General features: G+C 39.3%; 1 protein-coding gene across 2 annotated transcripts in view; it reads left to right on the top strand.

Moving 5' to 3' along the window:
* SPOCK1 (SPARC (osteonectin), cwcv and kazal like domains proteoglycan 1) overlaps positions 1–13828 on the top strand; it is a 548887-nt gene extending 535059 nt beyond the window's left edge. The window contains exons 9-11 of one of the 2 annotated variants that reach the window (XM_073802557.1): positions 737–799; positions 9756–9893; positions 10350–13828. In XM_073802557.1, the coding sequence (XP_073658658.1) occupies positions 737–799; positions 9756–9893; positions 10350–10540 (392 nt within the window). In that variant the 3' untranslated portion in view covers positions 10541–13828. The remainder of the gene's footprint in view (positions 1–736; positions 800–9755; positions 9894–10349) is intronic. The other variant, XM_073802558.1, reaches the window with a different exon arrangement.
* The last annotated feature ends 2288 nt before the right edge of the window (positions 13829–16116 follow it).

Here is a 16116-nt window from a genome sequence, read left to right as displayed (position 1 = left end):
CTACTTTAGCCATGTGGCTCCCACTGTATCAGCCCTTCACTTGAGAATGGACAGTTTTGAGCTCGTTTGTAATAACACGTTTTATCACTGAAGACTTGGAGGCTGAGAGGGCGAAAGAGACAGGCCCAAAGTACTTACGTAGGAGGTGGCAAAGCCCAGAGTTAAGGTGTCACCCTTCTGTCCCTCTGGATCTCTTCTGTATCTTCATAGTTGTCCCTTGAGGCCTGTGTTTTACTTTCCTGGGGTAGTGAGCCATGAGGTCGGAGGTAGCCATTCTAATCGTCTTTCTATCCTGCAGTAAGACCTGAGGTAGATTAAGTATTTGTCCCAGTCTGTGGATTCAACACACGTACCCACTAGTAACCTTTTATCCTGGTTCTCAGCTCACAGAAGTCTTGGCTGATAAGAGACTTTTTTTTTCTTTCTATAAGGAAGTAAATAATGAAATCACTGACTAGACACTTGGTATTTGCTTGAATGGTTGGTGGGAAGAAAGATTCCTATACAGTGCAAGTAGCCCCCAAATACTATTTTAAGTACCTAGTGGTATAAAATGTTGTTTTTTTAAAATTAGTGCCACTAATGGCCTGAATTTGTTTTGCTGCATAGTAACAGCAGATGAAGTAATTCCACTCCCAGGTGTGTCCTTGTCTCCATTTTGTGTCAAGAGTGAAACCAGTCTTTAGCAATCATATCCCTTACCATCTGGAAACTGACTTGCATAAATTATTTTTAGGTCTCCCTTGCCAGAATGAAATGAACAGGATTCAGAAGTTGAACAAGGGGAAAAGCCTGTTGGGTAAGCACCATTCCTTGCCACTCATTTAAACAACTAATTAAACCATCCGTGTCTCTTGTAATATTGAGCACAGCCATGGTTATTCAATTAGGGACCAGTGTTTGTTTTGTGAAAGAACTGCCTCATATTACCCGAGACAGGGCTCTTCCAGGAAGCTGGTACTAGGCGGTAGTCCACAGGACATACTCTGAGGCTCAGTTAGCTGGCTGAGAAACGCTGCGTGCTCCATCAGCGGGAGGAGACGTCAAAGGTCAGCCCATGACCAGTGGGCAGGTCACCGGGCTGAAATCGAGCTAACCCCTCCTTGATCTTGGCTTTTCCTTCTTTCAGGTATGGCCATTGAACGGAGCTCTCAAGGGTTCCTTCCAAGTTAAAATGATAAGATCTATAAATTATAGAATTTCCTACATTCTGCAGATCAAGTTGTCCATTCAAGGAGGACGATGAGCTGAGTCCCTTCTAAATTTATCAGACAGGGTCCAAGGACTCGAGTGCACTTACACACATTCCTGTTTCAGGTGCATGATCACTGGACCCTGTCTCTACGTTTCTTCTCTTATCTTTTGTCCAAATGTTGAGGTGGAAGCAAGTGGGTTGTGCGAGTGTGTTTTTTCCCTGACATGCAAATCTGTGGCCAAGGTAACAAATGCTGGCTGTTGAAGGTTCCCTTTAGCTCCATACCCTCCTTTCTGCAGCACGCAGACCAGGCCATTGCTGAGACACCTCATTTGTTTGCCCAAAAAAGAGCCTGCACTGCTTCCCTTGCTTTTTAAAAAGAGAGCTGACAGCTACAACACGAATTATTCTTGTTAAACATTCAGAAGCAGGTTCACCCCCTAAACAGCCTGCCATTTAGCTATTTTCTTGAAGGAAACGGGCAAGTTTTTTGCAGATTGGTCTGTGAACTCCGGCCATTTCTCTTCATCTGATGTTTGTGCCACCTCAAAGTGCATCTTATCTCCTTCCTACTACTTTTGAAAATTACTTATTTCACTGGCTTGCCTTAGACTTCCCACTTCTGATAACACCCTTTTCAGCTCACCAAGAACCCCAAAGTCGTTGTGATCTGGACCTGAGTGTAGGTTCTTCTCCAGTGTTGAAGACATAAAGGCATCTTTCTGGATCTCTCTTCCATTGGGCTTTCCTCCAGTGCAAGGACTTGTGCTCAATGATCTGATTCTTCCATGTGCGAGGTTATTTTGGGTTTGAGTGATGTGCTTAAGAGAACTAATAGAGAGTGCTATTTCTGGATGCATGGATATCTTCTTACTGCTTCATTGATAATGAGATATTTTTAAAGTATGTGGCCTCAGATAAAATGTCTCATCTTTTATTTTCCCCAGTTCACAGGAATGAAAGGCCTATCTTTTTCCTACTGTGAATCCCACCTAGTTTTAAAGCTCACTTTACCACATCTCCCCACATAGGGATATTATTCCAGCCGACTCATAAAAATACCATTTATCTGCTTACAAATTATTTTTTGCAGGGGGAAATCTCCTAATATAACACATGTGTATTCAGGGGCATTCAGATTCCTAGCAGAGACAAGCAATAACAAATTACAGTCAGTTATAATTACTGCCTACTTAGAAAAAAACAGTAATTCTATTACCTTATAGATACAGAGCAGCACCTGCTTCCTACCAACCTGGGGCCTCAAGCCAGGATATATATTTTTTTGGGGGGGGCATCTATTAACTGCTCTTGTTTTCCAACTGCAGCTCAAGGAGGAGGATCAGCATTTCCTCACCTTTCTACTTGTTCTCAAAAGAAAGCATCTGCTTTTTTCTTTTTGTCCTTCCTTCTGTTCCCTGAAGACCAGGGGTGCTGTGTACTGGCTGAGCAACTAAGAGTATGGGCACTACTTCTAACTGCAGCACCAGCAGACTTACCTGTCACTTAGGAGGGATTTTTCTGGGTGCAACTTCCTAGCTGTGATCTTTGAGAACGTGGTCATCTTGGAATAGCTTGGTGAGCAGTTGCTAGAATCAGCTGGATCTGAGGTTACTGTCTGCCATGCCACTCTTCTTTCCAGATCTGTTCTATGAAATAAAATAAAAGGTCAATTTAAAAACACAGTCACTCTCAAAAAATCACAGATAAAATTAGGCAGTAGAAGCCAGTGGTAAGCAGAAACCTCCATCTTCACATGGCTGATTAATGTTACTACTCAGGTTACACTGAGAATTGTCCCACAGTAGATGAGCACACAATCATCAAACACACACATGCCCCCTAAGAAAAATGAAAACGAAAAACTGTCATAAATAGTACCTACAGTTGAGTATTAAGAAGAGAAAATATTATCTTCAGAGTGCTGAGAGGAAATCACTTTGAACCTAGGATGTTAAATTTATCTCAGTGATCATCCAAGTGTGATGACAGACATAGTCTCAAACCACAGATTCAGTAAGCTTACTAACCGTAGACTTACTAAAGGTTTTAATATGCAGAAGACAAACAACACCAGGAGGAATTATTGAGATACAATGTGGAAAAGAAATAAGGCATGCTGCTAAATCTAAACAAATATGAACTATAAAAATGTTTTGATATCAAGGTAGAATTAAAATTTCAGACTGTTGGGGGTCAGTGAGAAAAATGTGATAAAAATGTGTCTGGTTTATTCAGGAATAAAAGAAAATATAGATTAACTTAAGATTTTATTAAGAAAAATATGATTCTCAGTGCATATTGTAAGGTAACTGTAAAAATACTGGAAAAAGAATATATAGTTTTTAAACCTATGGAAGACAACCATAGAATAAAGAAAACTTGATCAACAGAAAGCAGGAAAGGGGGAAGACAGCAAACACAAAATACAGTGGTAGATATAAAAACACGCATATCTGTAATCACCATAAATGTGACTGGGCTAAACTCATTTATTATGAGACAGAGACTGAGAAAATCTGACAAGAGCAAATACTTTGTTTTCAATTCTTAAGAGAAAGAGGTATTATTATCTTGCTGAAATGTTACATTTACTATGTTGTTATGTCATCAATTGGTATACCCATAACTTTAAAACAAAATGTAACATTATAACAATTGTAACTATAGATGTAACCAGCATAGGAGCACTCAATATATAAGGCAAATACTAACAGACATAAAAGGAGAAATTGACAGTGACACAATAATAGTGGGGGACTTCACCCCACTTTCATCAATGGACAGATCATCTAGATAGAAAATCAATAAGGAAACACAGGCCTTAAATGCTATTTATACAGCATTCCATCCAAAAGCAGCAGAATACACAGTCTTTTCAAGTGCACATGGAACATTCTCCAGGATTGATCACATCTTGGGGCACAAAGCAAGCCTTAGTAAAGTTAAGAAAATTGCAGTCAATATCAAGCATCTTTTCTGACCACAGTGCTGTGAGATTAGAAATCAACTATAAGATAAACACTGGAAAACAGCACAAACATGTGGAGTCTAAACAACCAGTGGATCACTGAAGAAATCAAAAAATACCTAGAGACAAATGACAATGAAAACAGGATGATGCAAAAGCAGTTCTAAGAGGGAAGTTTATAGCAATACAATCTTACCGCAGGAAGCAAGAAAAGTCCCAAATGAACAACCTAACCTTACGCCTGAAGCGACTAGAGAAAGAAGAACAAACAAAACCCAAAGTTAGTAGTAAGGAAAGAAATCATAAAGATCAGAGCAGAAATAAATGAAATAGAAACAAAGAAAACAAGAGCAAAGATCAATAAAACTAAAAGCTGGTTCTTTGAGAAGATAAACAAAATGGATAAACCCTTTGACTCATCAAGAAAAAAGTGGAGAGGATGCAAATCAATAAAATTAGAAATGGAAAAGTTACAACTGACACCACAGAAATACAAAGGATCCTAAGAGACTACTACAAGCAATTATATGCCACTAAAATGGACAACCTAGAAGAAATGGACAAAATCTTAGAAAGAATGGAACCTTCTAAGACTGAACCAGGAAGAAATAGAAAATATGAACAGACCAATCACAAGCACTGAAATTGAAAGTGTGATTAAAAAATTCCCAACAAACAAAAGTCCAGGACCAGATGGCTTCACAGGTGAATTCTATCAAACATTTAGAGAAGAGCTAACACCCATCCTTCTCAAACTCTTCCAAAAAATTGCAGAGGAAGGAACACTCCCAAACTCATTCTATGAGGCTACTGTCACCCAGATACCAAAACCAGACAAAGATACCACAAAAAAGAAAATTACAGGCCAATATCACTGATGAACATAGATGCAAAAATCCTCAACAAAATACTAGCAAACTGAATCCAGCAATAAATTAAAAGGATCATATGCCATGGTAAAGTGGAGTTTATCCCAGGGACACAAGGATTTTTCAATATCCACAAATCATTCAGTGTGATACACCACGCTAACAAAGTGAAGAAAAAACCCATATGATCATGTCAATCCCAAACTCCCAGTCTATCCCTCCCCCACTCCCCCTGGTAACCATAAGTTGATTCTCTAATTCTGTGAGTCTGTTTGCTTTCCAAATAAGTTCATTTGTATAGGTTTTTTTTTGGATTCTGCATATAAAGCAATATCATATGATACTTGTCTTTCTCTGTCTGACTTCACTTAGTATGACAATCTCCAGGTCCATCCATGTTGCTTTTCAATGGCTGAGTAATATTCCATTGTTTCCATATATCACTTATCTGCAGAACCAAAAAAAATGATACAAACGAACTTATTTACAAAACAGAAGCAGACTCACAGACATAGAAAAACTTATGATTACCAAAGGGGAAAGGTGAAGGTGGGGAGGGATAAACTGGGAGTTTGGGATGGACATGTACACACTACTACATTTAAAATAGATAACCAACAAGGGTCTGCTGTGTAGCACAGGGAACACTGCTCAATATTCTGTAATAACATAAATGGGAAGAGAATTTGAAAAAGAATAGATATATGTATATGAATAACTGAATCACTCTGCTGTACACCTGAAACTTACACAACATTGTAAATCAACCATAGTCCAATATAAAATAAAAATTTTAAAAAAAGAACACACACACAAAGTAACAGAGCTGCAAGGAGGAGTTGTCATATCTATAGCCTAATCAGAGACTCTAATATACCTCTTCTTGAAAACTTACAGTTCAAGTATACAAAAGAAGAAATGAACAACATACTTCATTAGCATTTTTATATATGTATTCCTATTTTATATATGTATTCCTATTCATTAGCATTTTTATATATGTATTCCTGTATATGTACATAGGCATAGAATAGACAGTCTGTTCAAACACACATGACATTTGTCATGGACTACACAAAAGAAAACTAAAACTAAACACCTCAAAAAAGTATCATAGATGATATTCTCTACAACACAATACAAACAGAAGTAAAAATGAGGTTACACAAACTTATACGTCTGGGTTTTGTTTTTTAAATAATTAGTCAAAGATGAAATAAAGTAAAACTACAAAACATTTAGACCTGAATGAAAATGAAAGCACGATGTGCCAAAAACAGGGAAGCAACTAAAATGAAACTTAGAGGAACATTCATAGCTTCAGATGCATTTCTGGAAAAACAAATAAAACTAAAATTTCAAATCCAAAAGCTATAAGGACAACACAGTTAAGACTAAAGCAAAAAGAAATCAAATAGACAAAACTTTGACAATGGGAAAGCCTCAGATAGTCTCATGAATTTAAAAATGGGCTGTAACCTCAGATATAGATGAATAGTATAAATCTGTAGTTCTCAAACTTCACAGTTTGAGAACTACTACAGAAACACCTGGAGAGTTTATTAAAGCATAGTTTGCTGGGCCCCACTCTCAAAGTCTTTAAGTCAGTAGGTTTGAGGTGGGCTCAAGAATTTGCTTTTCCAAGCAGTTTGTTTCCCACTGATGATGCAGCTGCTGGTCCTGGGCCCACACTTTGGAAACCATTGCTATAAACCAACTTACAGCAATTACAAAAACCTAGTTGAAAAGGATACTATGAGTATGGGTCATGAAGAAAAAGAAGACCCAACAGGATTAAAAAAAAACCACAAAAACATTAATTTTAAATCAAAATCAAAATCCTACTGTCACCTCCTAAAATAGGCACCAGGCCCAAAATATTTTTATGGGTGAATCCATGGAAGAGATCATTCTCATTTTATACAAAACATCTGGAGTACAGAAAAAGAAAAATACCTGAATCACTTTACAAATGAGTTGCTTGGATACAGAAATTGAAGAAACAAAACTATATGCCTCTATCACTTAGTAACATAGATGCAAAAGGATCCGAAAATTGAATCCAATATATCATGACCAAGTAGTATTTATTCCAGGAAAGCAAAGATATATTTTAAAAAATTGTGCCACTCATTAAAAGCATATAAAGGATAAAAAATCCTATGATTATCTCAAGTATTAATGTTATTGAATCAGGAAGGAATAGAAAATCTGAACAGACCGGTTACGAGTGAGGAGATTGAATCAATAATCAAAAATCTCCCACGAAAGCAAAGACCAAGAGCAGACAGCTTCACTGGTGAATTTGACCGAATATTTAAAGAAGACTTAACACCAATCCTTCTCCAACTCTTCCCAAAAGACTTCAGAGGAGGGAACACTCCCAAACTCATTTTATGAAGCCAGCATTACCTTGATACTAAAGTCAGAAAAAAACACTACAAGAAAAGAAAACTACAAGCCAATATCCCAGATGAATATAGATGCAAAAATTCTCTAGCAGCACATTAAAGGAAAGGAAGATGTAAAATTTTCTTTGTTTGCAGATGATACAATTTAACCAAGGAGGTGAAAGATCTCTATGCTGAAAACTGTCAAGACATGGATGAAAGGAATCCCATATTCATGGATTAGAAGAATTAATATTGTTAAACTGTCTATACTACCCAAAGTCATGTATAGATTCAAAGCAATTTCTATAAAGATCCCAGTAGCATTTTTACAGAAATAGAAACACAATCCTAAAATTTATATGAAACCACAAAACCCCCAAATAGCCAAAGCAACTCTAAGAAAGAACAAAGAAGAACACTTCCTGATTTCCAGCTGTATTATAAAGCTATAGTCAACAAACAAGGTTGTACTGGCATAAAAATAGACACACAGAGTAACAGAACATAATGGAGAGCCCAGAAATAAACCCATACATATACAATCAACTAATATATTCAAAAGACAGTCTCTTCAATAAATGGTGCTGGGAAAATTGGATATTCACATGTAAAAGAATGAAACTAGACCCCTACCTTACACCACTCACAAAAATTAACTTGAAATTGATCAAAGACCTAAATGTAAGACTGGAAACAATAAAACTGCTAGAAAAACACATAGGAAGAAAGCTCTTGACATGGGCCTTGGCAGTGAGTTTTTGCATATGACACCTAAAACACAAGCAACAAGATCAAAAATATGTGGGACTACATCAAACTTAAAAGCTTCTGTGCAGCAAAACAATCAAAAAAACGAAAAGACAACCTATGGAATGAGAAGAAATATTTGCAAACCATATATCAGATAGGGGTTAATATCAATATATATAAAGAACTCATACAACTCAATAGCAAAAACAAAACAAACAAAGAATTCCACAAATAATTCAATTTGACAAATGGACAAAGGAACTGAATAGACATTTTTTCCAAAGAAGATATTCAGGTGGTCAACAGGTACATGAAAAGGTGCTCAGCCTCACTAATCATCAGGGAAGTGCAAATCAAAACCACAATAAGATATCAGGTCCTGCCTGTTAGAACGGCTATCATGAAAAAGACAAGGGATAACAAATGTTGGCAAGGATGTGGAAAAAGGAGAACCCTCGTGCACTGTTGCTGGGATTATAAATTGGTGCAGCCCTATGGAAAACAGTATGGAGGTTCCTTGAAAATTTAAAGATAGAACTACCATATGATCCAGAAATTCTGCTTCTGGGAATATATCTGAAGGAAATGAATATACTATGTCAAAGAGATATCTGCACACCCATATTCATGGCAGCATCATTTACATTAGCCAAGATGTGGAAACAACCTAAGTGTTCATCAACGGATGAATGGCTAAAGAGGTTCATATATGTTTATATATATATATATATATATGTATATGTATTTATACACACACACACACACACACACACACACATATATATATATATATATATATATATATATATGAACAGAACATCATTCAGCCAGAAGAAAGAAGGAAATCCTGCCAATTGTGATGACATGGATGGACTTTGAGGGCATTATCCTAAGTGAAGTAAGTCAGACAGAGAAAGAAAATACTGTATGATCACTTGTGTGTGTAATCTAAAAACAAACTTTGAGACTGGTGGTAAACACAGGCAGAGTATGGGCAGCGGGAAAATTGGATGAAGGTGGTCCAAAGGTACAAACTTCCAGTTATAAGATAAATAACTACTGGGATATAACATACAACGTGATATCTATAGTTAACACTGCTGTATGGTAGATATGAAAGTTGCTAAGAGTAAATCCTGAGAGTTCTTCTCCCAAGGAAAAAAAATTTTATTTTCTATATGAGATGATGGATGTAAACTAAATTTACTGTGGTAATCATTTCACAATATATAAGTCAAATCATTGTGCTATATACCTTAAACTTATCCAGTGCTGTGTGTCGATTATATGTCAATTACATTTCAACAAAACTGGAAAAAACTTCTGAAATAGTTATTAATACGAGTAGAACCACAGGGAAAAAGAGAACTCATCCAAGAAGGAATCCTATCTAACCTTGAGCAAGTCCTAGGGCCCTGTAATTTTGATTAGGTAATAACCAAGCATGCCATTCTTTCTTGCTGGCTTTGCAGTAAATACCCTGTCTGATGTGTGAGCCCTCGTGTCTGTTTTTGAGGGCATTAACTCTGAATATCTGTGCACTTCTCTGATTCAAGTTGGACCTTTCGTTCTCCCAGGAGCATTCATACCTCGGTGTAATGAGGAGGGCTATTACAAAGCCACACAGTGCCACGGCAGCACAGGGCAGTGCTGGTGTGTGGATAAATACGGGAACGAGCTAGCTGGCTCCAGGAAACAGGGTGCTGTGAGCTGTGGTGAGTAAGGCCTGCTGCATCAGCCCCCAATGACCTCTGGTGACTTAGAGGTACTCACTGTATGAGGATCTGGGCAGAAGAATTTGTAGAGGTCGTTATGGTCTACAGTGAGTGAGTTTACAATGGAGATAAAGTAACCCTGAAATCACATGAGATAATGCATAGCTAGTTTTCCGAGTGCCAGGAGCTCACTATGGCCAATGAACTGGACAACAGTTTTTGACAGTCAGAAACGGTTGCAGGCAAAGAGTGACTCAGATAGACCTCCCAACAAGGTAGAAACATCTCAAGAATTCTGGGGCTCATATCAGAATAAAGCTTATGGTCCATGCCAGGTAGACAGGGTTGCTCTCATGTTCAGAAGGTAAATTGCATGATTTTGCCCTACAGTTAAGGAAGTCGTGAGGCATAAGCAGAACCTAACCTCAGATCTTTTCTTCCTTCTTAATGTTTCAGAAGAGGAGCAGGAAACTTCAGGGGATTTTGGCAGTGGCGGCTCTGTGGTCCTGCTGGATGACCTAGAGGATGAATGGGAGCTGGGACCAAAGGACAAAGTGGGGAAGCTGCGGGTGCACGCCCGGGCAGCGACGGAGGATGATGAGGACGAGGGCGACGAGAAAGAGGACGAGGTCGGGTACATATGGTAGTTCCCACGAGGAGGAGGACACGAGGTTCGCACAACACTGCAAGTCACTTCCTGTTCCTGCATTTGTATCTAAGACTCCACGGCACATGGCCTCTTCTCCGTTGTTGCCCTCTCTACCCAACCTAAGGTTCGGAAGACAACTCCTTGTTCCCGGAGCGTTCTGATTTTGCATACGGCGTGTGGGAAAAAGGGTGTTGTGTTTTGTTTTTTAGACAGGGGAAGGCTGGCTGAATTAGAGCCTCCTTCCCTCCCGTGAGTTTTTTGCAACAAGCATGTGATTTATGTGGGATTCTGACAGTGCAGGGAGCCCCTACCCTCAAACGTCAAAGACCCTTTGCGATCACCGACACTGGTGGTTAGTACAGCATGGTTCCCGGCCTTACCGTGTCTAAGTGCTTTTCTTGTGTCCTGTAGATGTTGTGGAAAACACACTGCACTGTACCTTGTTCCCACTGCCCCCCACCACCCCTGGTGTCTATTATTACAAATCAGTTTTTCACATTACTCGATCTGGCTTCCTACAAACAACAGCCTTAATTCAGTCAAGAGTCCCTCTGGGGAACTGATCTCCTTTATTAGAAAAGGTGTCTGGATGCTTCTCTCTGTACGTACATAAACATGGAAGTATGTACAGAAGAGACTATACACACCTCTCGAAAAAAAGGGTTTGGGTATCTATTAAAAACTCATTTGAAAAACAATTACACATTTGTCAGCTTGTCCAGACCTGGATCATCATTTCTGGAATAGGAAATGTGTATTAAAGTCCTTTTTTGCACTAACAGTTGGCACTTGTAGCCTGCAGACTGAGGAGGCTGCTTCCGTCTGCGGCAGCAGAGTTATTGGAAGCCTCTTTGATTTGGAGAAGCCTCTGTCTGCCTAAATTGCTTTCCTCGCAGAAGCCATGCGACTCCCACGCGGGCAGCTCCACAAGCCATCTCTCTCATTTCAGCTCCAGCGCCCCTGGGGCTTGCAGCAGTCCTGTCTGCGGCAGGCCCCTCCCTTCCTACCTACTCAAGGGCTTTTTCTAAGGCATGTACACATACCCTCTGCTCTCTGAGAAGACAGTCCCTCGCTGTTCCTTAGCAGAAGAAAATTCCGCATTCTTAACTCCATGTTTCAGTGTTGCCGCTCTCTAGCCACACATCATGATGACGCTATAAAAAGCTCTAGAGATTTTTGATCGCTCATCATTTGCAAAGAATCTCAGATGGAAGCCTAGAAAGAACTCCACGACAGCACGTGGGAAGCCAGGGCTAGATTTTCAAGAGCTAGTCCTGCCCTCATCCCCTCCCCGACACAAGTGTCAAGGTACTAATGAAGAAAGCCCTTTACCATTGCGTTTCTTTTCCCTAAGTTAACTCATGATTAGAGTCTATCTCCAAATTTGGTAGGGTCGTCATCTCTATAGTCTTTAGGATTTCTCCCCCTATCAAGCTGGCCCCCGTACAAGTACCAAAGAGTAGTCTTCAAAGTGGCCCCTTTTAGCTCGGTACAGGGCCTTAAGCTCCTGCCCCACCCGGTTTCCACCCACATGGACGCCCTCATCAGCCAGCCAGCAAGGATCTCTTGCCCACATTTGTTTTTCTTCCCTTCCCGCACTCCAGCTAGTCCACAAGGAGACCACGTAAACTCAGGCGAAAAATATACTCTGCCAAACCATGATTACAGCGGCAGCTGACCAGCCCCTGCTCCAAACCATTTGTTTATACTTTACCAGCCCACCTCAAACGAGTATTTTCCAATCCCTGCATTGGCCAGACCCAGTGGCATTATCCCTGGACTTGGCTAAGATGGGACATGAACTTACTTGATATGGCAAACTCATTTGGCCTGATAGAGTGAGTACAGCCAGGACCCTAGGTATCGGGTGACCACAGGCAAGCTCTATACTGGGATCTCAACTCCTTCACCTCTGTTTCAGTTTTTGTTTTTGTTTTTTTCTCACTTGAACAAAACTCTGAGATGATAATTTAGAAAACAGGTGCTTAATTGCAGTTAAATTACAATCGAATGTATAAAAGAATCGAGACATATTTTTAAAATCTCAGTTTAGACCATCAAAGAAAACCATCGTTACTATCTCCTCTGAGCTTGGAAAAGTGCACAAGAGAACAAATTAAAATCGACAAATCGATTTCACTTAGAGAAACTTCTAGGAACAGAGTGAACCACACTGATTTTAATTTGCCTAATTATCTTATGACAAGTGTCAAATTAAGATGACACTTAAAGATCCTTAGCATTAACTTAATGATGGAGAAGAGCGCTCCCTAGTCAATTCCCAGGAAGGTAATGAGATGCTCATTTTCAGAGACATTCCGAGAAGGTATTTTGATTCATTAAAATATTAAATAAAAAGCCCTCCTAAGACTGGAACCCCAAATCAATGGAGCAACATTAACGCCACTTTTCATGCCTCGCTTTGGCAAGACAGCATTAGATTTTTTTAAAGGTACTTTGCATAAGTAGTAAAGATTTGATATTTTAGTTACCTCATCCTTAGAAGAAGAATTTTTGCTTTCCTCTTTCTTGGCAGGAGCCCTTTAGCTAGTGATGGAGTATACATAAAAATCTTGATTAAAAAAAATAGTACTGTGATAGTCATTCCCTTGTTGGAGACAGATATGGAGTTGAAACTTCACTGGCTCATTTTTGGAACCTCCTCAGTAAATAGTTATATTCTTATTCCATAAATGGTTCTTTTATTTGATGCCATTTCCTTGGCATCTTAGTTAAGCCCCAGAATTTTCTTCCACAATGGTTAGTTGTCTAACATATTACTGTCTTTTTGTTTCCGTGAACATTCTAGGCATGGGAATACCTTCACACTGAATTCGAGATATTATATCAGGTCCTCCTCCTTTATGCCCATTTTCCCATGCCCAGCAGTGAATGACAGCGTGTCTGTCCAGGTCTGCCCCTCTCCTCTTCACGGGATGCCATCTACAGTTCTGTTTAGTTTTTACCTTGACCACGCTGTACAGTACCATCCAAGAGCCCTTTCTACAGTGGGTGGTTTTGGTCTTTTTATACCTTTTTCTCAAAGTCACTGATGTTTGTCTCTGTTCAATGTGTAGTATTGTAATGAGAGCCCTCCAAATCCTGAGTGTCAGTTTGTTGTCCCTATTGTAGATGAAATAGCGAAGTAGAACAACCTAGTAAATTCTGAATGCTTTCCCACATAGACTTATCTGGAATGTGAACACGACTCTTTGGTTAATAGTAAATGCTTAACTGTAGTCCTGAGTAGGTGCATTTCTGTCTGTCTCAATAAATTTTAATTTGTCTGCAACATCTGAGTGTTTGTCTTTTGTTAGCTTGCACATGCACTCGCCAGGCCATGTCCACACATGACCTCTGGAGAAGAGTATGGGCAGGTCAAGGGGATCACCAACACAGGGCCCTCTGTGAGGCCAACCTGCTGGTGCTCCAGCCTGTCCTGACCCCTCTCAGCACACCCTGGCACATCCATGCCCTGTGCCCCCGCAGCCTAGAACCTTCTCACCCGACCCCTCTTTCTGCCGCGTTCTCCTCTCTCAAGCCACAACTTTCTTACTTAGTCCTTATCCATCGGGTTTCACTGTTGTCATCCTGTTTGCAACCTTAAGCTTTTTCAATTCTTCTTCTTCCTTCCCTCCCCAGTCAGTTATTCTCCAATTCTCTTGGGAAAAACAAAAAACAAAAACTCGTTTACAGGGACTCTGAGATGTCCTCAGTTTATGGCTGAACACACCAGATGCTTGTCAAACATCAGAAAACACCCAAATTGCAACAGGAATTATTTCCTTTCCACCTTTATCCACATTAAAGCCAGGGTATCTATGACTTAATTATACCCTGAGTGAGTAATTTCACCACCAACCGAGGTAGAAACTATCTTGTGAATAATTCTAATTCTTTACCCAATGGACTGCATCTTACAGACAATTTACAGATTGACAGTTCAAGGAAAGGTGCTTCATAAATCCACAAAATAACTAAGGTCAGAAGAACAGTGGCCAATATGAAGCCTCCAGGGTAGGTACAGGGTACCTTAAAGAGCAGCTGGCATTTGTGGACACTCCCAAAATTCCTCTTAAGTCATCAGATTTACAGTCAAACCCCACATGTCTCCTCAAGTTGTGTCTTCATGGAAGCCACCTCTGTCTGTTAAAGGCCAGGACCAAAGGAATCTTAGTTATACAGCGTGAGTAAAAAGGTCCCAGCACCTCTCAAAATTCTGGATCAGTTTTCAGATTTGCTTTGACAAACTGATTCAAGGAAAGAGGAAGATTTCAAAATTTATTCATTCAACAAGACTTTAAGGTTAATTAGAAGATTTGTAGATATATAGATTAATATATGATGGATGGATGAATGCCACTATGGGCAGACACCGTATTCAGTGCTAGGAATATATCAAGAAAAGTGAATAAGACCTAGGGGGTCCTGCTCTGTAAAGTTATCTCCTTGAAAAAGACAAATAACTGTTACAGTATGGGTTGATGGATATCATAGTTGACACCAATAGCTACTGCAGCCTTGTTTAAAGCTCACCTTTCCTGATTTCTCATATCCATCATTCCCTGATTTTCATCCTACCTCTCTGGCTATTCCTTTTAGGTCTCCTGTATTTCCGTTTCTTCACCCAGTTCTGTTCATACAGGTGTTCCTCAGATCTGTGTCCCTGGCCCATTCCTCTTTAATTTTACATGCTTTCTCTAGACAAGCTTATCTACATCAGTGATTTCAACCAACTTCTCCACTTGAAGAAGCCCCGGTCTATGTTTCAAGTGCAGGTTTTGATTCCATTCTGAAAAAGTCACCTGACATTTAGGTAATTCTACTCAAATTTCCCATTACCACCTCAATTTTAAACCTTAAAACATCAAAATGATAGAATGAAATATAGAGTGAATATGCCTATGAAAATAGGAGCCAGCAAGGCTTCTTTAAAAACAATTCCTAGCAAATGTGAGCCATAAAGGAATAGATTAATAAATTTTCCTCCATCAAAATTAATAGCACGTCATGAACAAATTTAAAAGATAAACGAGAGACTAAAGAAGATAATGAGGACATAAAACAGATGAAGGATTAGGATATAAAATTTTTTAACTCCTACAAATCCATAAGAAAAATAGAATTCAACAGACTAACGGGGAAAGATAAAAACAAGCGAGCCATGGAAGACACACAGATGGCAAAGAAACCATGCCTAACCTCACTCATGATCAGAGAAACACAAATTAAGCAATGATCCCTCAGTTTCACTCAGAAAAAAATCATGATCATGTCAAGTGTTGTTGAGAGTGTAGTATAAGGAACACTCTTACACACTGTACAGTCCAATCAGCCATTGGAGGGCAGTTTGGTAATAACTATGTAAGTAAGAGTAAATACCCTAGGACTGAATAATTTCACTTCTCAGTAATTACTCCTAGAGGAAAAAAAAATCACACTAATTTACAAAGATATATGTAAAATGTATGTATAGCCATTGTACCATCATTTGTTAGAACAGGAAATTTGGTACAAAACTAAGTATCCATCAGTGGGCACAATGGGCAACTCTATGCTCTGGAATACTATGCA

Source organism: Tursiops truncatus, chromosome 3, assembly GCF_011762595.2.
Source record: "Tursiops truncatus isolate mTurTru1 chromosome 3, mTurTru1.mat.Y, whole genome shotgun sequence".
Taxonomy (NCBI): Eukaryota; Metazoa; Chordata; class Mammalia; order Artiodactyla; family Delphinidae; genus Tursiops; species Tursiops truncatus.
This window is presented reverse-complemented; position numbering and strand designations above follow the sequence as displayed.